The sequence below is a fragment of the Periplaneta americana genome, chromosome 8 (assembly GCF_040183065.1).
Source record: "Periplaneta americana isolate PAMFEO1 chromosome 8, P.americana_PAMFEO1_priV1, whole genome shotgun sequence".
Lineage (NCBI taxonomy): Eukaryota > Metazoa > Arthropoda > Insecta > Blattodea > Blattidae > Periplaneta > Periplaneta americana.
The window spans coordinates 106,118,148-106,142,066 of NC_091124.1; the positions used below are offsets into that span (position 1 = coordinate 106,118,148).

Here is a 23,919-nt window from a genome sequence, read left to right on the forward strand (position 1 = left end):
AACGAAATAAGAACAGGAAATCCATGTGATGTGGTTGACAGAAGACGAAATCGGAAATGAAATAACAAACATGGAATACCAAACATATGGGCGAAATATGTAGAAGAGATATATAAAACAGGGAATCGTCGAATGAGTTAGTTATAGAAGACAAAGCAGCCATATCAGAAGATGAAAAAGAGTTTTTCTATTTTAAGAGAAGTTGAACTACAGCTTAGGAAAATAAAGAAAGGAAAAGCAACAGGAGTTGATGGAATCTCCATTGAATTAGTGAATTGTCTGGGTGAAGACAAGAAGAAAATTCTATCATTATGCAACGAAATATATGAGAAAGATGAATGGCCTGAAGATTTTACGGAGACAGTGTTGCTTCCAACATTGAGGAAAAATAATGCCAAGATATGTAACGAGTTCAGGACTATCAACCTGAAATTGTACTTGAAGATTCTCCTGCGAATACTGAATCGATGTTTACTATATTCTAAGGTGGAAGGACGGTTGGAAGAAGAGCAGTTTGGCTTCAGGAAGGGAAAAGGTACAAGGGATGCAACTGGACTACTACGAAAACCAGAGAAAGATATTGATATGCCACGTTTAGTAGCTAATTCTGGGAGCGGAAAAGTGGGGCAAATGGATGGTAACCTCGCAACCTATATGTGCGATATGCCAACTTGAGATAACATTCAGTATCATCTGTTCAAAAACATTACTGCTCCATAGTATGTACAGATCTTTTATTAAATCTCTGACTCTATGCAACATCACAGTTTGCATTTAGCAGGACGAGAGATAGAAGAAGGTTGTAATGTTCTTTAATACTATACTAAAAACTATGAGATTTCTGAGAAAGATATTACAGGATTGAAGATTCATTCGAGAATGACCGAACATTATTGATTGGTGTTGCAGGAATATCACGTAAGTTAAATGCTTCAGAGTAGAGCAAAGACAAATTATCTGTATGAGTCTTCGATAGACACTGATTTGACTTTCCAAACATGGTAGCAGAAAGGAAAATATGTTAGAAGGAAACAAGTCCAAAAGGTTTATAATAGTAGATATAGCTTTCAAAACTGAATTTCTTGATGGTGTCTTCTCATTTATAAAGATGGCTCAACTACGGGTGACTACCACCAAGAAATGAACTCCATCTTCGAGAAATGGTTGAGGGAGCGAGTAACTCCAAACTCGCCACCTACCTTTTGAATAAAAAACACATTGTTTTAAGTGAGAGTAATAACATTTATATATAAGTTATACTCTCTCTCTGTCTGTGTGTGTGTGTGTGTGTGTGTGTGTGTGTGTGTGTGTGTGTGTGTGTGTGTGTGCGTGCGCTTGGATGTACTATAAGCAGTAATATATGCAGTTGTCAGGAAGTCAAAAGGAAGATAACAATGGCAAAAGAAACTTTTATAGAAAAAGAAGCATCTTCTGCGGACCTCTGGAAAAGAACTAAGGAAGAGACTAATGAAGTGCTTTGTATGAAGTGTGGCATTGTATGAGACAGAAACATGGACATTACTACGAAGTGAAGAGAAGAGACTAGAAGCATTTGAAATACGGATATGGAGAACAATGGAGCATGTAAAATGGTCAGACAGAATAATAAATGAAGCTGTGCTGGAAAGACAGGGTGAAGAAAGAATAATGCTAAAATTGATCAGGAAGAGAAAAAGGAATTGGTTGGGTCACTGACTAGGAAGAAACTGCCTACAAAAGAGTGCATTGGATGGAATAATGAACGGAAGAAAAGTTCCAGGCAGAAGAAGATATCAGATGATAGACAACATTAAGCTACATGGATCATATGGAGAGGCTAAGAGGAAGGCAGAAAGTAGGAAAGATTTGAGATTGCTGGGTTTGGATTGAAAGACATGCCCTTGGGCAGGAAACTATGAATATATATATATATATTTTTTTCAGAATGTAAAAAGTGGCATTTAACTGCTAACTCACACAATATTCAAGTTGGATAGTCTATGTCTATATTTGTATTTTACATTGCTTAAAGTTCAATAACATCATAAGGAATGTGTGCAGGTACACGACACTTTCGGCAATTAACTTATAATCATAAATAAAACTTGCCACTACATCTATAGAGCGTAGTCTTGTTCTCATAAGAATTCTAATATACTTGTGCTGCAGATATAGAGCAATTTTTGTACGCTAGAATGTTATGAATACATGTCGCTTATCGTGATTACATCATAATCAGAACTTGTGAATCCAGCTCGCTACTAAACGTGGTTCTATAGTACCTAGAGAAGAATAAAGAGTATATAGTATCTGTGAACCTAGAAAAGGAGTTTGACAGAGTGGATTGGAACAAACTGATGGGGAACTTGAAGATGATAATGTGGATTGGAAAGGCAGGAAGCTGTTCAGTAATCTTTATATAAAACGAATCAAAGTCAGGATAGTAGAAGAAATGTCAGAAGGAAGTGAAATAGGGAGAGGAATACAAGGATGTCCTTTATCACCTACTCTGTTCAACATCTACTTGGAAGATTTAGTGAAGAACTTTTTTTTTTCAGAATATGGGAGGAGTGATAGTAGGAAGAAGAGGAATAAAGTGGATAAGATTTGCTGATGGTATGGTGTTGTTAGCAAAGAGAAGACGATACTAAGGGCTATGCTGCTGGAGCTAAATGACTGCTGTGAGCAGTATGTGATGAAGATAAATGCAAAGACGAAGACCATGGTTGTCAATAAAAAAATTAAAAAGAGAAACTGCGAATACTAAATGAGGCAGAAGAGCAAGTTGACAGCTTCAAATACTTGCGTTATACTATAAGCAGTAATATGAGCTGATGCCAGGAAGTCAAAATGAGGATATCAATGGCAAAGGAAGCTTTTATTAGGAAAAGGAGCATCTTCTACAGACTTCTGAAAAAAGAACTAATAATAATAATAATGATAATAATTATTATTATTATTTATTTATACTGGTAGAGTTAAGGCCATAGGGCCTTCTCTTACACTCTACCAGGTCACAAAGGAAGAGACTAGTGAAGTGCTTTATGTGAAGTGTGGCACTGTATGGAGCAGAAACATGGACATTACAACGAAGTGAAGAGAAGAGACTAGAAGCATTTTAAATGTGGCTATGAAGAAGAATGGAGTGTGTGAACTGTACTGACAGAATAAAAAATGAAGCTGTGTTGGAAAGAGTGGGTGAAGAGAGAATGATCCTGAAACTGATCAGGAATAGAAAAAGGAATTAGTTGGTTCACTGGCTGAGAATAAAGTGCTTACTGAAGTATGTACTGGAAGGAATGGTGAATGGGAGAAACGTTTGGGGCAGAAGAAGATATCAGATGATAGACAACATTAAGATATATGGATCATACGCAGAAACTAAAAGGAAGACAGAAAATAGGAAAGATTTGAGAATGTTGGGTTTCCAGTAAAAGACCTGTCCTTGGGCAGAACACTATTGTGTGTGTATAGGTAGACAGAAAGCGAGTTTTCGTAAGATCGTGTATCATTGAGAGTGACAAGTTAGGTTTGGTTAGTTTAGACTTTTGGTATCCTTGCATATACGTATTTTTGTCAGTAGGTGGGTATGAATAGATATGTCTTCCTTTGGTAACACACTGTAAAGAATTATCTCAATTTCATTCAAGCTTTCTATTAGGCCTACATTAAATAATGTTTCAGAGTATCAATATATTAATATGAAAAAGAAGACTAAATTTTTCTCTACCATATATCAATGCGAAAAAAAGGTTTATAAAAAAAAAAGGGGGGAAAATAAATAAACACTTCTTTGTTTTTTTTTTTTTTAGTTCTTTTTTTCAATCCAGCTATTTCTCCTTAGAAGTGAAATTTATACTCCTCATATCACCTGATCCTATTATGATCCTAAAATGAAACTTTGCGAGGTATGAGATGATAGTATAAAGTAGTTTTGTGATCTATTTTTCGAAATTAAAATAAAATAGCCTAACACCATTTTTTGAGAAAATATAATTTTAAAGTGTTATTCGATTTTTAAGAAAAAATTTGATATTGTAACCCCTGTTATGTTACACAACAAATTAAAGCTCATTAAAGAGCATTAAAATGAGGCATTCCCTAGACCTGTATCTCATCTGGTTTTGGAGAAAATTGTAATTAATTTCTTTAGAATGCAGCATTTTTTTATTAAAAAAATATAAACATTAATACTTACTGGTAATAAATTTTGAACGGAAGACAAAAATTCTTTTTCTTATCATTTCCATTCATGTAAGGTCACCTGGTAAAGCAAGTTTCATCAAAATCCCAGTCAGAATTAGTGTGTTGATTAGACATGGGATTTCAGAAAAAGGTGCAACAAAATGTGTTCATTTTGATTCATTTCATGTCCTAAAACACATATCTAAAACGACTAGTATGAAAACAGCTATATTCATGGAAAAGTGCTGCACCAATTACAGTATTTCTAAGTGCAAATGCAGAAAAACAGCGCATCTTGGACACATCCTACGAAAAAAATATATATATTCTGCCTCAATTCATCAAAGCTAAAACTGAGAGGAAAAGGAGAAGTGGGTCAGAGGAAGATATTATGGCTGCACAATATAGGCCTACAGTAGTGGACAGGCTTACATGCAGAGGAGCTATTCCAGATAGCTGAATATTGTGAAGTTTTAGCCAATGTGATCAACATTCATTAATGAATAGGCTTATGCCACTAGTATAAGACCACATCAGGCATCTGCTGCCATTGCCAAGATTTCACATAATATGTTGCAACATACATAACAGGAGATCTACAACCCTGATGTCGCCTTTACACCTACTGGAACTTACGAGTGATGTGGTGATATATGGTATGTAAATGATAACCTTAAATGATACATGATAAATAAATTATACTTCGTGAGATTTCTTTTCAGTCACATGGTAAATGTTCCGTACATCACAACCACTTTGTAGCAATACCATATAGGTCCTATTGTATGTTTGGTCTAGAAAAATAGTAGTCTTTTACGAAAACACTTGGGTATGTCCATTAGAAAGAGAATAAAATTCTTACTTTTTTTTTTTTAACAAATGAATTTCAACAAATGTTTGATTTCCATAAGGTAAAAACTTGAGAGAACATTAGTAGCACAAAATTATAAACATTAAACAAAGCATTTTGTGTCTTTTGTATGTGAAACTTGATAATCTGTACAGGTAGTTCTAACAGTTGCATCTGAGTATTTTTGTTATATATATAAAAATTTTAAGGGGTACTGTTGAAATCTCCTTGGTTATAATAGATTCCATATGGACTCGTACTGCACTTCTTTTTCAAAGTTATTTCATCGGCATGCAGTCCCCTCTGCAGACCCCTCTGGGGTTAAATGCTGACACTGATGGCCCAACACATTTTTGGGAACAAAAGCCTAGAAATTCTTTTACTAGAAGAGTATTCCTTTTCTTAGTCCAGATATCGTTCATTCACTAATGCGCCTTCGCATTCTGAAGTTGAAATTTGAATAGAATCTATTATAGGCCTATGTAACAAATTACAAAGCTCTGGTGGTTTCACACTGAAGTCAGTATATTCCCTGAAGGTCTGAATGTACTTTCACTTCTCTTCAAGATGGAAATGTTCATACAAGTTTGAGATGCATACATCACTTCAGATTATATATGTTAGTATTTACAAGTTAAATCTTTCAACAATCTTTTTTTTACCTGTCTTCCATTTTGTATTACTAATCTTAGATTGTCAATGTAAGTAGGATGTTTGTGTGGGATTGATAAGCCCCTGCTTGAAGTTTTCTGCCAGGCTTCTGTAAAACTGACTAGGTTTATTTCAACTATCTTTGTCCTGCTGTGTAGCTCATTATCTTTGAAAACTTTCTGTTTTGAAGCAGAGAATGCCTCCTCAACATAAGATCCTGGCGAATGTACCACAGATTCACAGACCTTAACAGTACAGTACACTTTTAAACTTCTAGAATTGTTAGATCTCTCATAATAAGATCATCACAGACTACTGCCATATTCTCAAAAAATCAACAGACATCGTAATTTTAGCTAAACTTGCGTATTTAGATCTTTATTTAGAATTTCTTTACTTATTATTGGAGGCATCAGTCTTGAGGAACCATGTTTTGAGATTAGTAGGCCTATTAATTAGAAATACCATGACGATCTGCATGCTTTAAATTAGCAGATCACAACTATTCTTGAGGTGCCAGAGCATGGTTTTCGACAAAACAAACGAATTTACAAGCGTTTGAGCATAGGATATGAGATGTCAGCCGTTACTTTTATGCCAGATATCAAAGTTAAATATTTTCAGACATCTTACATCCTCCATTTCAAAGTGCATTAAGGACTAGTTGAACATAATGAATGTTTTCGAGTCTATATTTTTATCAGTATGGTAACAGCGAGTTTTTATTTTAGACAGTACGGTGTACTGGCACAATATATATATATAATATATATTTCCAAGCATTTTTATAATAAATAGAAGAAACACTCACAGTGGAGGATATTAACAAAATATGTGGTAAGTGAACACAAGATTTTAATTTCACTTGATTTTTGTGCTATAGCTTTTATCAAGTCTTGAAAATTAAGGGTTAAGTTGTAACGTGAGTGACTAGAAACATGGAAAAGTTTATCTTAAAGTCATCATATTTCATTTAAATGAACAAAAAACGTAATTTACTCGAGAAATATTGAGTAAAATAGAGAGGACACTGATTTCAGCTTTTGTTTCTGGGTCTGTACATAACTTAAGCATTTTTTAAGTTTAAATTTGTGCAACATTAGTTACTGATGACCTACTCTATGCAAAGTCGCGCTCAGACCTAAATTAGAATATGAAGAGATGTAACAAAGCCTTCCAGAAATAGGCTACAGTATAAATAACTGAATAAAATACAATACCAGCATTTTTTAGACCTAACCTCCAACAACATGATCGTTTTTGTAATGATCAGAAGAAATTCTTTCAAAACGACAAGAATTTTTAATATATGTACATAAAAGTTGAAGAAATATACCAAATCACTTCATTTTTAGCACCCAATTCACAGTTTTAAAAAAATCTGGAATTCTTGCTTTATTTTGCAGCAATGCCATTATCTTGTACAGAATAAATGAGAAAGTGACAGCAGAAGTTAAAAGATAAAGGAAAGTGTGATGAATACAAGGAAAAACTAAATCAATCTATGAAAAAAGATAAGAAAGCTAGCAAAATTGAGTAATAGAAAAAAGGAAAGCAATTAAACAAGAACAAAGAAGAAAAGCATAGGAGTAAGTTTCAAGAGATTGGTGTCATTTTTAGGTCATTTTCGGCATTTTCTTTGTAGTTTTCTATAAAGTGTTACATTTCGTTTTATTTTTAATTTTACACTATTATTTCTGTTTTAATGCTTGTAGAGTCAGGCAAACAGCCTCTTACTCCCGCTCGTTTTCGTAGGCGAGACTAGCTGGCCGATAACGCCAGTTCCTAGAATCGTATTCTCAAGATTGGCACTCTCAGGAACGAGGAATACCGGGTCCAGGGCTGTTATCGCACGGCAAACATCATTACGAAATGTGTATACTGACTGCCGGCTTAATTGCCGCTCATCACTGCAATTCGTGACTTTCTGAAATATTAATGTTCATAAAGTAATTTAAGAAGGCACAGCAGTGTGGTATGCAATAATACAGCACATTATGATTGTGGACATTCTTACAGAACTCACACTATTTTAATGAACTAATTATTGCCTTTCCGGAGAAGCAAAATAATGCAGCACTTTCAGTCATTACCTAATCCTAAGCTAGTCTAAAATAATAACAAGTTATGGTTGGAGCTATGATCTCGCTATCAGCATTTCATTGACATTCCATATTTAATCATTCGATAGTGTTTTGTATACGCTATAGTAATGGATATCACACGACTGTATTATTATTATTATTATTATTATTATTATTATTATTATTATTATATTGCACGTTCACATCTGGATGTTTCGTTGTTATGCAAGGGCATCTTCATCAGCATGGGTAATTATTGCACTGTGTAAGGACGAAATAAAATAATACTAATTTATATTATTATAAAGGACCAAAGACTCTGACAAAAGATATTTTTGTTTCCCAACTGATAAAATGCTGAATGTGAAATGGGAAACACTTTTGCAAGGAGAAGGACAGAATTACGAAATAGAGTAGATCCTTTCACAAATTGATCATAATTACTTACAAATGCGTTTTAAGGAACCCCGAGGTTCATTGCCGCTCTCACATAAGCCCGCCATCGGTCTCTATCCTGAGCAAGATTAATTCAGTCTCTACCATCATATCCATTTTTATATTATCTTCCCATCTACGTTTCTGCCTCTCCAAACGTCCTTTCCCTCCGACCATCCAACTAACACTCTATATCCATTTCTGGATTCGCCCATACATGCTAGATATTCTGCCCTTTTCAAACCTCTGAATTTAATATTCCTAATTATGTCAGGTGATAGTACAATGCGTGCAGTTCTACGTTGTGCAACTTCCTCCATTCTCCAACCCTCTTAGCCCAAAATATCTTCCTAAGAACCTTATTCTCGAACACCCTTAACCTCTGTTCCTCTCTCAAAGTGGGAGTCCAAATTTCACAACCATACAGAACAATCAGTAATATAACTGTTTTATAAATTCTAACTTTCAAGTTTTTTGAGAGCAGGCTGGATGACAAAAGCTTCTCAACCAAATAATAACAGGCATTTCCCCCCATATTTATTCTGTGTTTCCTCCTCAGTGTCATTTATATTTTGCTTTATCATAACAACAGATAATAAAAGAGGTTTATTATTATTATTATTATTATATTATTAAATTAGTTACTTTACGACGCTTTATCAACTGCTATAGCTATCTAGCATCTGAATGAGATGATAATGCCAGCGAAATGAGTCCAAGGTCCAGCGCCGAAAGTTACCCAGCATTTGCTCTCAATGGGTTGAGGCGAGAAACCTCAGCCAGGTAAAGACTGGTTCACAATAAACCGGGAACGGAAACGACAACGAGAAATAATGTTAAAATAAATGTATTTAAATGTGAACATTCACAATTAACGAGAAGATTGCCGGAGCCCAGAAACGGGAACGTGAAAGTTAATTGTGAATGCTCACATTTAAATGTATTTATTTTAACAATATTTCCGTTATCGTTGTCGTTTCCGTTCTCGGTTTATTGTGAACCAGTCTTAACTTGTCCCAACCAAGATTCGAACCAGAAGCCGATCGTTTCACAGTCAGGTGTGCTAACCGTTACTCTACAGCGATTATTATTATTATTATCATTATATCATTATTATTATTAGTATTACTGTTATCATCATCATCATTATCGTAATCATTAGGATGATTAAGATTATGATTATCAGGATCATTATGATGGTTATTATTTATTACTGTCTTGTAAGTTATCATTAGGTACAAGTATTAGAAATCTGATTAATTCTTAATTCGTTATTCTCGTTCCTATAACATATAGGTAATTATTGTAAATCATATAGGCCTATATCATTTTATATTGTAACATGGCTAGAATACAATAATGATTGTTCTGTAACAATAATTTATAACGTGCACATCAATAGAAAGTGTAGTTTTCTATAGTACAGGCTGGTTCACAATAAACCGGGAATGGAAACGAGAACGGAAATAATGTTAAAATAAATGTACAGTATTTAAATGTGAGCATTCAGAATAGTTAATTGTGAATGCTTACCTTTAAATACATTTATTTTAACAATATTTCCGTTCTAGTTCTCGTTGCTGTTTCCGTTCCCTGTTTATTGTGAACCAGCTTTTAATATTTTCATGTTTCATATCATTGTGTTACAAACTATTTTTTTATTTAGTTGCTATAAAAGATAGCCTAATTACAGTAAAGTGTAAACCATCTTGGACTATATAGCCTCATTTTCAACTACCTATATTAAAATACCATTTAATACTATCCGTACAATAACGAGTTTTCATGCATTGAAGGGTTCTGTACAAATTTTACGGAACGAACGTTTGAGTCACGAGTCCTGCGCTAACAGGCTAACTCGCCGTTATTCGAGAACCAGTAAAAATTTTGAGTGGCCATCACTTTTAAAAGTAATTTCCATCCTTTCTCAACATTTCTCTCGCTTTGACCCCCCATCTAACGTGAAAAACAAAAAAGTTTGCCACTTACCAGAGGTGAAGTCTGAACAGATCAATCTCCATCGAAGTTTTTTTTTTTTTTTTCAAAAAAGATTTCCAGTTTGATTTGTTTTTCTATGCTTTCCTTAGACATTGAGCTATCAATCCAAAAAATTACAGCGCGACTGATTAAGTATTATAGGAGCTACGACATGATATATATATATAAAGAACCGGGAAATGTATAAGCTAATGCTTCCTATAGAAGCACGGCCCGAGCGATATTGCTTTCTTATCATTACTACAGTCCCGCCTAGACATCCGAGACTGTCAGGAATGACCTAGTATCGGTAATCTTGGGACCAAGAGAATCTCGTGTTCTCTATCAATGAGTCATTTGGCTACGTTAGGTACTTGCGCACTGCTCGAGACTGCGGTGATTACGCAACCGAGAACGGGCGATAATATGAGGCAGTCTGCCCGACTCTAAATGCTTGTCTATTATAACTTTATTAATGAATAACTTCCACAGAAAACAAAGCAAACTTGCAGCATAACTGCTACCCCTATTTTCAAGGAATGAGCATTTCCAAGAAAACATAGTATATGCAGTACCTGCTTCCCTTATTTTTAAGAAATGAGCATTTTGAACTTGACTACATTTCCAAGAAAACACGGTATAAGCAGTACCTGCATCCCCTATTTTTAAGGAATGTGCATAATGAACTCATCTAAGCCTGTCCATTGTTCCTTCTCTTCAGGTAGATAGGAAGGATTTTCATTGTGTCAGTATGTAAGAGCTGAGTGAGGTATTTTGTTGACAAGTAGAACAGTAAAATGCCCGAAGTGAAAGAAAGTGCAATGTTAAATTAAAACAATTTGTTTCACAATATGTAGAAAATATTTTTTCCACTGATAGGCCAATATTGTTTTGCAAAGTTTGTGATGTATGAGTTTCTGCCGAAAAGAAGTTTACGGTTGAACAACATGTCACAAGAGAAACATAAATGTGGTCTGCAGCGATTTTAAGATAAAAGAAACCGTAGTCTAGAACAGATACTTCTGGGGGAAACTTGTTCAACATTTTCGCTGTTTTGTGAGAAACTGTATACAGCATTTTTATGCGCCAATATTCCACTGAACAAATTGAACCATCCAAAGCTGCACATATTTTTAGAAGAGCAGACCAGAAAATCAATTTTCAGATCCCAGAAACGTTACGAAGAACCTATGTTGGAATGTGCTACAACACAGCATTGCAAAAAATAAATAAAAGAGTTGGAGAAAGAAACATATGGGTTTCCATAGATGAAACAATAGACACTATAGGACGATATATAGCCAACGTTATTGTAGGAGTTCTGGAAGCAGGGAACCCTGGAGAACCATTTCTATTACACTGTGAGCAGTTGGACAAAGCTAACTATTTAATGATCAGCAAACTGTTTCACCAATCTTTGAAACTATTGTGGCCTGATGGCATTCGGCATGATGTGTTGCTGTTAATAACAGATGGAGCACCTTACATGGTAAAGGCTGCTAATTTGTTATGTGCGCTCTTCTCAAAAATGGTGCATGTCACATGCCTAACACATGCATTACATCGGACTGCAGAGGAGTTATGTGTTAATTTTCCTGAAGTTGACACGTTAATTGGATGGTTAAAGAAAGTGTTCTTGAAAGCCCCATCTCGAGTTCTAGCAGAAATTCCTTTGCCCTTTTTACCTGTTTTGACAAGATGGGGAACGTGGATTGAGACTTCTTGTTATTATTGCGAGAACTTCGAAGTTGTGAAGAAAGTGATCGATTCCTTCGATAACACTGAGATTGCATTAATCAAAATAAGGCAGGAACTCTTGGCTGACAAACAAATTGCAGGTACACTTTCCTACATAAAAACAAATTCTGGGTTTCTTGCTAATGCAATAACTGCTCTACAAAAATCCCAAGTGCCACTAGTGGAGCAGCTACAAATTGTAGATAAAGTTGTGAATGATTTGAATTGTGTATGTGATAAAGTAGGTCAAACTGTATCCGTGAAATTGAAGATGATGTTGGAGAAAAGAACAGTGGGTATAAAACAATGTGTTCCATTGGTAAAGCATTGTCAGATGAAAATTTTTCTCTTACTGACTGTGAACTAAATCTGGGAGATATTGCTTGTTTTCAATATGCATCAATTGTTTTAGTGGAGGTAGAGAGGAGCTTCTTCATGTACAAATCATTTCTTGCAGACAGCAGATAATCGTTTTCATTTGAGAATCTTCACAAGGCCTTCATTGTTTATTTCAATCCAAATTAATTGTAAACAGCCACTGCTGTTTGTGTTCTAACAATGAAGATTACAACATTTTTTGTTATTTCATTTTAAATGGCACATATTTGTTAGGAGGCAATTTGAAAGGCATGCCAGTTCTGAAATAATGGATAACTTATATTTCAGAAGAGGTGTCCAAGTGGCATTCATTTACTTACTTCATTAGTAACAAAATAAGAGTGTTTTATATTGTAAATTTAAACATAATGCACTGTCAACCATTAAATTGCTCATTACTTCTAAAAACTAATAATAAGTAATAACGGATAATTTACTGATTTTTTTTTATTTTGTGTCTTTTTTTTTTTTTTTTTTTTTACTATTTCTAGATCATAAATGCATTTTTATTTTGCATTTTTTCGCTATTTTTGGTCATTAAATGCCTTGCCCTAGTGATGATGATATTCGACAGGCATCTGGAATGATAAAGATATGGAGGTTGTCAAAGATAATGATGGTTCTAAGTGTAAATTTTTTCCATCAATTAGACAAACCCATTCAGTGTTTGGTCTAGAAAATGAAGATATTAAGGTAGGAAAAAGCAAATTCTATGAACTGAGATCTCTTAATGTTAAGTTTGCCAATAAAATGCCACACAAAGTGTGCCTATGCCGTTTCCTTGAAAATTTTACTGCTGCTGTGAATTCTTTACATGCCAGATTCTCATCATTCCCGAAGCACACTGAAAATTTCTGGGATAACTTTTTGTGCCAACTGACTTTGAGAAGCATGTTGATTTAATATGTCCTAATAATCATAGGACTATTTACTTACTTACTTACAAATGGCTTTTAAGGAACCCGAAGGTTCATTGCCGCCTCCGAATATTAATCCCAATACTTTTAATAAGTTCTTTATAAACTCTGTAATTGAGACTTATGAGAGTGTGCATCTCTGTAAGGATACTGCCCTGTCATTTTTAAATAATTTTCAGGTTTCTGTAGGCAGTTTTAATTGGAATTTGCTACATTATGATGATGTGTTAAATATTGTCTGCGGTATGAAAAACAGTAAAAGTAGAGATATTAATGACATAATTACTGACATGATCAAGCAAATTATTCTGTATATTTTGGTACCCCTCACACATTGAATTAATCAATGTTTTTCAACTGGTGTTTTTCCTCGTATGTTAAAGTTTGCCAAAGTAATTTCTGTATTTAAAAAGGATGACAGAGCTAAGGCTGAAAACTACAGACCCATTTCATTAGTTCCTATTTTTTTTCCAAAATTATTGAAACAGCTATGTATTTACAATTGTTTGAATATTTTCAATCTGACCATTTGTTTAGCTGTTCTCAGTATGGTTTTAGGAAGGGTGTAACTACTATTGATGCTGTTGATAAGTTAATATGTTCAATCACTTCAGGTTTTGATAAGCACTGTAATATCTTTGCCTCCTTGTGTGACTTATCAAAAGCATTTTGATACTGTTTCTCATGAAATCTTAATTTCTAAACTAAAGTATTACGGTATTAATGGAATTAATTTGGACCTAATAATAAATTATTTGTCTGGTCGTAGTCAATGTCTTGAATGGTTCTTATTCTAGTTTTGAGCCTGTTTCTATTGGGATCCCTCAAGTCTCTGTTTTGGGACCCCTATTATTTTTAATTATGATAAATGATTTACCTAAAAATATTTATAGTAACTCGATTGTATTTGCTGATGATACTACTTTGTATCATACTAATGACGACATAATTGATATAAAGTTTGTTATGGATAATTCCTTTAAAGAAGAAGCTGCCTGGTTTGAGGCTAATGGATTTTGTTTAAATCAGACTAAGACACAACATGTGATGTTTACACTAAATGATTCCACAATTTACAATTCTCAGCCATCTGCTAAACTTTTAGGAATTGTACTGGATCCCAAATTATCCTGGGCTCCACATATTGATTATGTTTGTACTAAACTCTCAAGAGTTATTTATTTATTAAGCAAATTGAAATCACTGGGGCCTAAAACATATGTAAGAAGTGCTTATTTTGTCTTCTTCAATAATATAATAACCTATGGTATTTCTGTGTGGGGAAATAGTTCTAGTGTATTTAATGTTCTCCTTCTGCAAAAAAAAAAAAAGCCTTACATATTTTAACTGGTCCTGCTTATGATGCACACTGTAAGCCACTATTCATAAATGAGGCTATTCTAACTGTTATTAATCTTTACATCTTCACTTCTTTGCTGAAGGTAAAGAAAAATTTGGCAAATTATTATCATAGATCTGATCATCATAATTACAACACAAGATACAATTTTCACTTGACTGAATCTAATGTTAGACTGGAAACAACTAAAAAAAATTTATGTCTATGGCAGTATCTATGTTTAATAGATTACATAAGTCTGCACACACTGTTAACTATAATACATTTAAGAATGTTTTAAAATGCTGGATGATTAATCATCCCTTTTATAGTATTAGTGAATATTTTGAGTCCTGCGTTAATAACTTATGTTTTTAATATAATTTTATTAACTCTGTTTGTTTTATTATGACTATGTCCATAATATTTGTATAATACTCATGACTTTAATAGAATCTAATCTAACCTAATCTAATAAATGTAATGTATAAAAGAGAAGTCTGCTTATACACATTACAGAACTGCCAGATGATCAAAATGATTGTGAAGATGTAAACTGGTTTGTATGGAAAGACCTTGCAAATGAAATTCTATGGGAAGTAACAGAAATTGAAAATTAAAATGTTTATAACACTGCCACAGAAACATAGGTCGAACATTAAATGCAGTATAATCATTTTTATAGCTTTAGGTTTCAGTTTAATATGAGGATGACAGATTGTAATGTGAGTGACCAGCAGGCAACTGTTTTATTTTCAATTACATAAATATTAATTAAAATAGGTATGATAGTTCTGACCTTCTTATTCACAAGATATAAACTTACCAGTACTAATAGAGCTGTATCTATTAAATCACTACTAAAGCAGGAAATTAACATTTAAATCTCAGCTAGGAATGTAACGACCTTTTATTGTAACGTGTGTTACCAAAGTTCGCAACACATTATTCTACACATTTGTGATCAAGAATTCATGAAACTTTAGGATAGGCCTATGTTTGTTTCATTAAAAATATTAACTGCTATACTTTGGTTGGGACGGGAAAAGACACATAAGTAAAAAAGTCGATTTTTAGTTTTTTATGTTACATTAAAGCGGAGACTGAGACGCACCTAACAGTACACTTGGCTGTAATAGGCCTAGTTTCATTATAATTTTGTTAATATCACTGTGGGAAAAATCACCTACTAAATATATGTAAAAAATACTAGAATGGAAAAAAGCACTTAAGTTATTTTGTTTGCATATATCTGCACAGTTGGACTGTATCTAAGTACATAAGTCTTTTTTTTAATTTTCATTTATATCTTATGAGATCCATTGTTGTTGATAATGAACAACTGTAGTTTTAGCAACAATGCGCTGTGTTTAATTACTAACAACAATACGTTTTTCTTCTCAACTAAAATTAACATTTCATTATTTGTAATTATCTTGAAATAGTAAGTCATCCTGTGGTCGAGTGGAAACATGCCATAAAAACGCAGAGCAAACAAAAAGTTGAGATATGAAAGTAGAAATTCTGGAAAGTCCTACACAACAGAGATGCGGAAAATTTACAGCTGAAAGGTCAATGAAAAACCTCCCAGATTGTAGGTTAAAATGCAACGAGAAACTATCAAAACCTCTCAGATTGTAGGTTAAAATGCAACGAGAAACAGATGATCAAGGATGATCCATATTTCACGATTACTAGCTGATTGGTAGTTACGAAAGAAGATCAGCTTTCATTGCAATTTGTGATCAAGTTTCTTGCCACCACAAGTTAGACATGGTATACTTTATTCTAATACATGTGGGGGGCAAAACAGAAACTCTATTGTATCATCTATATTTTCATTTGTGCAGAAAGACTTCCTCGATCTTGACATTCATGATCCCAGGATACAGTCACATGGATATGAAAAGCCGTCACTTAGTCATTGAGAAGAAGAAAAAGAAAACTTGTATAATGATCTTCCTCCCACATGATTGGTTCTGGTTGGTAAGATCAAGTAGCAGTCGTTTCTGAGTTGTGGAAATGGGACAGCACAATTTGCTGGATTTCTCAGATTTACCATACTGATAAGGGCCCATTGTTATGAGTAGGGAGCGGATTCCTATGTAATTAAATATTCTTTTTGCGTGCGATAAAACACAATTAACAAAGTTAAAAATTCCGAGTATGAAGTTTCAAGTTGAAAAGCCGAATTTTATTTCACATAAAAACACATATTTTCCCAAAAAATTTTTGTAAATACATATTTTCAGGAAATCTATTATAAACACATAAATCTTGGAGTTTTTTTACTTAAATAAGTTTTTACAAGAACTTTCAAATATGTTAAAACTAAGTCAATTATATCACTCAGAAGTACGTTATCTTTTTAAGAATTCTTGGTTGCTTCGTGTTTCTAAGCGCTGTGCGGTGTATCAGTGACTCATTTTTTTATCGCCTCAAGTTCTGAGAACTGCTAGGCAGCATATCAGTGTTATTATTAGAGAATAAATTAACATGGACAAAGAAGAGAGATCTTGCAAGACGTAATTAGGAATGTTTATTGTTGCTGAAGATGATTTCATTCCACGCTTTGTTTGTGAAACACAACAGGTAAGAGCTCGGGTATAAACATTATTTAATTTAAACAAATCTCTCGCCTCTCGCTCAGTTGTGATTTCCTGTTATCAGGCCATAAGCATAAGCTGCGTATTGTAGATGTAGTGGCGTCACTATAGGAAGCTTTTCTCCGACATTGTCAGTCAGTAGCTAGAAACATTTACATTAAGACGTGTGTCTGTTAGCCCCTTAAGATGCCTAAAATCAAATCGAAATCAAAATCGCGTCTTCAGCAATATGTAGATGAATTTAAAAACATTTTTACTACCAACGGAAAAGTGTTATTTTTCCAACAGTGTGGTAAATCAGTAGTGCAGATCAGTGCTGTCAGGTAACCCAACATTTGTCTGGAAACAAGCGCATTGCTGCTGCTTCATGTGTGCATTCACGGCAAGTGCTAATAGGTGGACCAGCTTCTTCCAACGTAGGACCATCAAAGTGTTTCCAATATTACTTAGATTTATACAGAGCATTTGTAGCAGCTGGTATTCCACTCCATAAATTAAATAATGTGGAACTTAAAAATTTCCTGACTAAATGCATCAACATCGAACCTCCTGAGGAATCGACATTAAGGAAACATTATCTCCCAAAATGTTACGAGGAAACTTTACAGAAAATTCGGTCAGTGTGTGAAAGTGAAAAACTGTGGGTGAGCATTGACGAAACAACCAATTCAAGAGGTAGAAAAGTAGGAAACGTTGTTGTTGTTTTGTTAAAGAATGGTAAAACTGCTTGTGAACATTCGTTTTTGCTAGCGTGTAAGGAAATGCCTGCAGCAAACCATGTCACAGTAGCTAGATTATTTAATGAAGCTTTGCATTTACTATGGCCGAAGGGGGTGAAATATGACAATGTGTTACTCCTACTTACAGATGGTGCAGCATATATGAAAATAGCAGCTGAAGGCCTTATAGTGAGCTTTCCAAAAATGATACATGTAACATGTGTGGTCCATGCTCTACACAGGTTATGTGAAACTATGTAAGCTCTGTACCCCAAAGTGGATAAGTTGGTGTCAAATGGAAAAAAGGTATTCGTTAAATCACCCTCAAGAATTGATGTGTTCAAACAGAAATATCCCGATCTTCCACTTCCTCCTTTGCCTGTAGTCACACACTGGGGTACATGGCTAAGTGCCGTTGTATATTATGGAAACAATTTTGAAAGTTTTGCGTCTGTTGTGAATGAGCTGGACAAAAACTATGTTTCGTCAATAGATATCTTCCAAGATATACTGAAAGATGGTTGTTTAAAAAACGACTTGTCTTTTCTATCAGCAAATCTAAGCTTTTTGTGTGACATCATAAAAAAACTCGAAACATCTATAAACCTGTTGTCTGCATGCCGTGGAAATTAAACTAGACTTGCTACCAGTTCAGAAGTAAAAGTATTAAGGGACAAATTCCATAATGTGTTTGTGAAAAACCGTGGATATAAAAAAATGTGTGAAGTTACTCAAGTATTGGAGGGTGTGCCTGTAAGTGAAATTGAAGGTGTATGTGTTTGTGATATTCCTCTCTTTAAATATGCACGTCTGACGTCCTGTAATGTGAAAAGATCATTTTCACAGTATAAGTCATTGTTCAGAGATAATCGACATGCATTTGTGATAGAGAATTTGGAGATGACCTTTGTTGTTCACTGCAATTCTCGGCCAACTACTAGCAACTGATATATATATATTTTTTTATTTTTAGCACATAAAAAATAAATATATTTGAATTTTTTAACACGTAAAAATCTACTCCCTAGTTATGAGGAAGCGAGATGAACAGAACAGTGGCATGACGTGAAATGGCTGCACTACTCATCTGAGCATCTATGCTCATCATGAGGCGAGGAACTGAGAACAGAAAGTTTACAGTAAAGCCAATCACAGACAAACTAGTTCCAATAAACATGGAGAAAAAAAAACTTCATTTCCTAATTTTCACTTATTCCAGCATTTCGTCATCAGTTCTATTAGTATATGTCAGTACGCAATAGTGTCTAGTACTCATAATAGTGATCCACACTTAACTGAACATTAAGACTGAAAAAAAGTTAGCAGAATTCTTATCCATTTTGAATCTTGCATACACCACTTTTAACACTTGAATATAATTAATTGATGAACTAGTGGACTTACTCGTGTTAAATATGTAATATTTGTCCAGCTTACAGCTGTTTCAGTGCTTCACGCACCATCATCAGAGCCTACTAGATCGCGGCATCATGGCGACATGGAAATCCTACACATACAACCCAAGAACCAAAAACTCAACACACTAGAACAATACAAAACATACAAACACACTAAAACACACCCCGATCAAATCCTCAACACACAGATCAATTTCAGTACACACACACTATTCGACTCCACACTTCAACACCTTCCAACAATAAAACACACCCTCCTAACAGGCAGAGAAGTTCGAGATGACGCCGCGATCTAGTAGGCTCTGATGATGGTGCGTGAAGCACTGAAACAGCTGTAAGCCGGACAAATATTACATATTTAACACGAGTAAGTCCACTTAGTTCATCAATTAACAATTCTTATTGTGAGGTACTCCAAAATTAAAGGGTATGATGTCAGGAAGTAGTAAGTATGAAATGTTGTGTTAATTACCGTAATTAATATAATTAATTTTGAAGTTAATTGGTCAGATATTTTGTATTCGACAGATATTGGAGAAAAAATGGGAGTATAAGGGTACAATACATTAGTTCTTCATAGATTTCAGATAGATATATGACTCGGTTAAAAGAGAAGTTTTATATGATATTTTTATTGAATTTGGTATTCCCAAGAAACTAGTTCATTTAATTAAAATGTGTCTCAGTAAAATGTATAGCAGAGTCCGTATAGGCCAGTTTCTATCTCATGCTTTTCCAATTCACTGTGGGCTAAAGCAAGGAGATGCACTATCACTTTGACTTTTTAACTCTTCTCTAGAATATGCCATTAGGAAAGTCCTGAATAACAGAGGGGGTTTGGAATTGAACGGGTTACATCAGCTGCTTATCTATGCAGATGATGCATGTTAGGAGAAAATCCACAAACTATTAGGGAAAACTGGGAATTTTACTTGAAGCAAGTAAAGAGATAAGTCTGGAAGTAAATCCTGAAAAGACAAAGTACGAAATGGAAATATAAAAATTGGAATTTATCCTTTGAAAAGGTGGAAAAGTTCAAATATCTTGGAGCAACAGTAACAAATATAAATGACACTCGGGAGGAAATTAAATGCAAAATAAATATGGGATATGCCTGTTGTTATTTGGTTGAGAAGCTTTTGTCTTCCAGTCTGCTCTCAAAAAACGTTAGAATTTATAAAAGTTATATTACTGGTTGTTCTGTATGGTTGTGAAACTTGGACTCTCACTTTGAGAGGAACAGAGGTTAAGGGTGTTCGAGAATAAGGTGCTTAGAAAAATATTTGGGGCTAAGAGGGATGAAGTTATAGGAGAATGGAGAAAGTTACACAATGCAGAACTGCACACATTGTATTCTTCACCTGACATAATTAGGAACATTAAATCTAGATGTTTTAGATGGGAAGAGCATGTAGCACGTATGGACAAATCCAGAAATTCATATAGAGTGTTAGTTGGGAGGCCGGAGGGAAAAAGACCTTTGAGAAGGCTGAGATGTAGATGGGAGGATAATATTAAAATGGATTTGAGGGAGATGGTGCTATGATTGCAGAGACTGGATTAATCTTGCTCAGAAAAGGGACCAATGGAGGGCTTATGTGAGGGCGGCAATGAACCTCCGGATTCCTTAAAAGTCGTATGTAAGTAAGTTGCACCAAATGACATAAGTCAGAGTTTTCTGCTGTACCTAATGACATAAGTCAAGTATTTTTTCTAATTTTTTAAATATTAAAATTTCTTGTATGTTACATTGAAAAGGGTCTTATTTTAACCAAGATAAATGAATTTCATTATTATACTAGTAACAAGTTAAAAGTAAATTTAAAAAAAGTCTCTCCTGAAAAATTCATTTTTTTGACTTAGGCCTTTGTGCATTTTCCCGCCGACCAAAGATATATATTTTTGGTTGTTATTTCATATTTCTGCAAAATACAAAATATGAATGCAATCAGCAGTAACTATCACTTTGTAACATTAGTGACCATGAATAATATGCACTCACACCTGCCACTTCGTAGTAACACCACAATTTCTGATCCAGTGAAAATATTCGTCTTTCATGAAAACACTCGCATGTTTACCGTAATAGTGTTTTTATAAAAGAAGTTGCTACAAAGTGGCAGTGACGTACTGAACATTTAATAGCATTCTTATACAAGCAGGCCTACTCAGGTAGGTTAGATTTATTGGGATAGCATAGCCTGGCTTTGATTTGAGCATAGTGACATTATGTACATATTCCACCTGGACATCATTTTATTTTTACTAACATTTCTAATATTAACATGGCTTTACCCTTGGATTAACAGTTGCGAACTGGAAACACAGTTTGTTACCCCCTTCCACAACCGGAATTTGATGATATTGGGCATAAAATACGAACACATCACTTTACTAGGTATAGGAGGGAAGAAAAATAGTTCATCCATTTACGTAAACTAGGAAATATCACGATTTTGAGTTTGATAATTTTAATTAGGTTTTCCTTTAATCAAAACATAGTACAGTATTAACAATGTGTTTTTACTCACGAACCGAGCTATCCATGCGGGCGTATTCATTATGCAGTCTATTTATACTGTCTACAGCATATTAGTATACAATATAAAGAGTGAATTTAAATTAAAAAATAACCATAATATGGATATCTAAACGTGTTTCTGAAAATGGTGACCGTTAATTTTTATACAGCCTTCATTTCTTTTATGAATATTATCGCACTATAGACTATTGTACCTAATTCCAATTTCCAGTTTCTTCTTTCGTACCAGTAAGTAACTCATGTTGAAATAATTCTGTACCTATTCTATAAAAGAGTACCTTACGTACTATAAATTCAATCTTCACTTCTGCCCAATCTGAAAAGATAAAATTACTCAGACATGTTACCGTATCTACTGTCTGTCCAAGTGGTTATGTCGCAGGATCCTAGAATGGGGGGGGGGGAAATCACGTGACAGTTAATTACTTAACGAGGCCCTTTTATTCAAGTTATTTTAAACAGTTGTATAATATTACATAGACGTCCAATTCCTAACAGAAAATATTTTCAGAAAAGAGCTAAGACAGCCCACTCAATAGTCTTTACAGAGAGGCGAGCAGAAGCAGGCGAGGGAAACCGGGATGCGACGTAAGCAAACGAACGCACAGCATGTGCGAAAGCTCTTTCTTCATTGGAAACCACGACCGTATTTCTGGAACGTACTATACTCACTAACTCAATATTGTTTACTATTACCGCAAGGCGTCTTTGACTGCATATGCGGACTTGGTTCTGTGTAGAGGACAGTTGGAACTTCATTAGTAGAAGGGTTAGGAGTGAAGTACATTAAAAAAACTCAGGTAGCCTACAACAAAAACTGAAGTAAAAATAAAATGATGTCCCTGTATTTTCTTACATTGTTACAGATGACAAACATAAGTCTCAGATCACTCAACACATGGAGGCATGTATACAAAATAAGGTAATTATTTTCTTCACTGAAACCATACTTGCCCCTTATTATGGAATTACTGAACAAATAATAAACTACATAATAACAGGGTATGTGGACTTTGTGAACGGAAAGTGAAAGTAAATAGAAATTTCTGCTTTCAATTGCCACAAATATTATAAACTGCCAAAAAGAAAGTCGACAAAATGTGGTTGGAGATGGTGAACATTTCAGGGCGAACATAACCTAATCTAACTTCCGCAGAGTTGTAGGCTAACGAAGTAATTGATACTAACGATATCGCTAAAGTAATTAATTACAAAAGAAATAATACCCTCTATGTTCTAAAGTCTTGATATTAAACCCTAATGTTGGTGAAATTGTGTCAATTTCCTCTCCGTTAAATCTCTTCAATATTGTAGTTTTTCCGGCATTATCCAGACCTCTGGAATTGAGTTAAGTTCCCATACAGTTGAATACACTGACTTAAATGCACACTATCAAATTCAGTTTTGAAGGATACAACATCAATATTCTCATCTCTCTTTCTTTAAGTTTCATTTTCTTTAGAACTGTCAAAAGGCCCATTTTGCACAACACACAATAGATTAAACCACTGCTTGTTGGATCGCATCCAGTGTCGCCAACACATAAAATGTATCCCCCGTCAGTCTTAAGCTACGGTTTGGCTACGGCGATCTTCGCCGACGATCAACGCTGGCGATCTTGGTTAAATCCAACGAGCACAGAATACAATAGAGTAGACACTAGCATCTTAATACCATTGGACGGAGTGAAGCCGGTTTGATGGACCTGACGCCATCTTGTTGCTACCAAAACATTGCAAAATAGCTATTACGTTATAGAAGATCTTATGATAATAAGAATTCCATATGTCCCTAATTTCTTGTAGGACTCACACTTTCTTGTTTGTTTCGTAATACAGAATCGCTATGCACGTATTTTTAGCAAAAATTACGAAACTGTCATCGATAAATCACATATATACAGGTTATTTAAATTGGCAGCTCTTCAAATTGCAGTATGGTATTTAATAGATAATCTGGAAGGTTAAACAAACAATAATGATAAAAAAGGAAAATAACAGTTTGACCTTATTTTGCTACTAGTCCAATAAAAATGCTACCCTATAATAATTACTTTTATAGGTTGATCCATTTGCTTCGATTTAATAATGAAACTTGCTTCT

General features: G+C 34.4%; 1 protein-coding gene across 2 annotated transcripts in view; it reads right to left on the reverse strand.

Moving 5' to 3' along the window:
• Positions 1-23,382, reverse strand: part of Arl2 (ADP ribosylation factor-like 2) — a 47,206-nt gene extending 23,824 nt beyond the window's left edge. Inside the window, exons 1-2 of one of the 2 annotated variants that reach the window (XM_069833324.1) lie at positions 23,233-23,382; positions 23,044-23,154 (exon numbers count right to left, since the gene is read on the reverse strand). In XM_069833324.1, the coding sequence (XP_069689425.1) occupies positions 23,044-23,154; positions 23,233-23,297 (176 nt within the window). In that variant the 5' untranslated portion in view covers positions 23,298-23,382. Of the gene's footprint in view, positions 1-23,043; positions 23,155-23,232 lie in introns of those variants that run through there. The other variant, XM_069833325.1, reaches the window with a different exon arrangement.
• Positions 23,383-23,919: the final 537 nt, after the last annotated feature.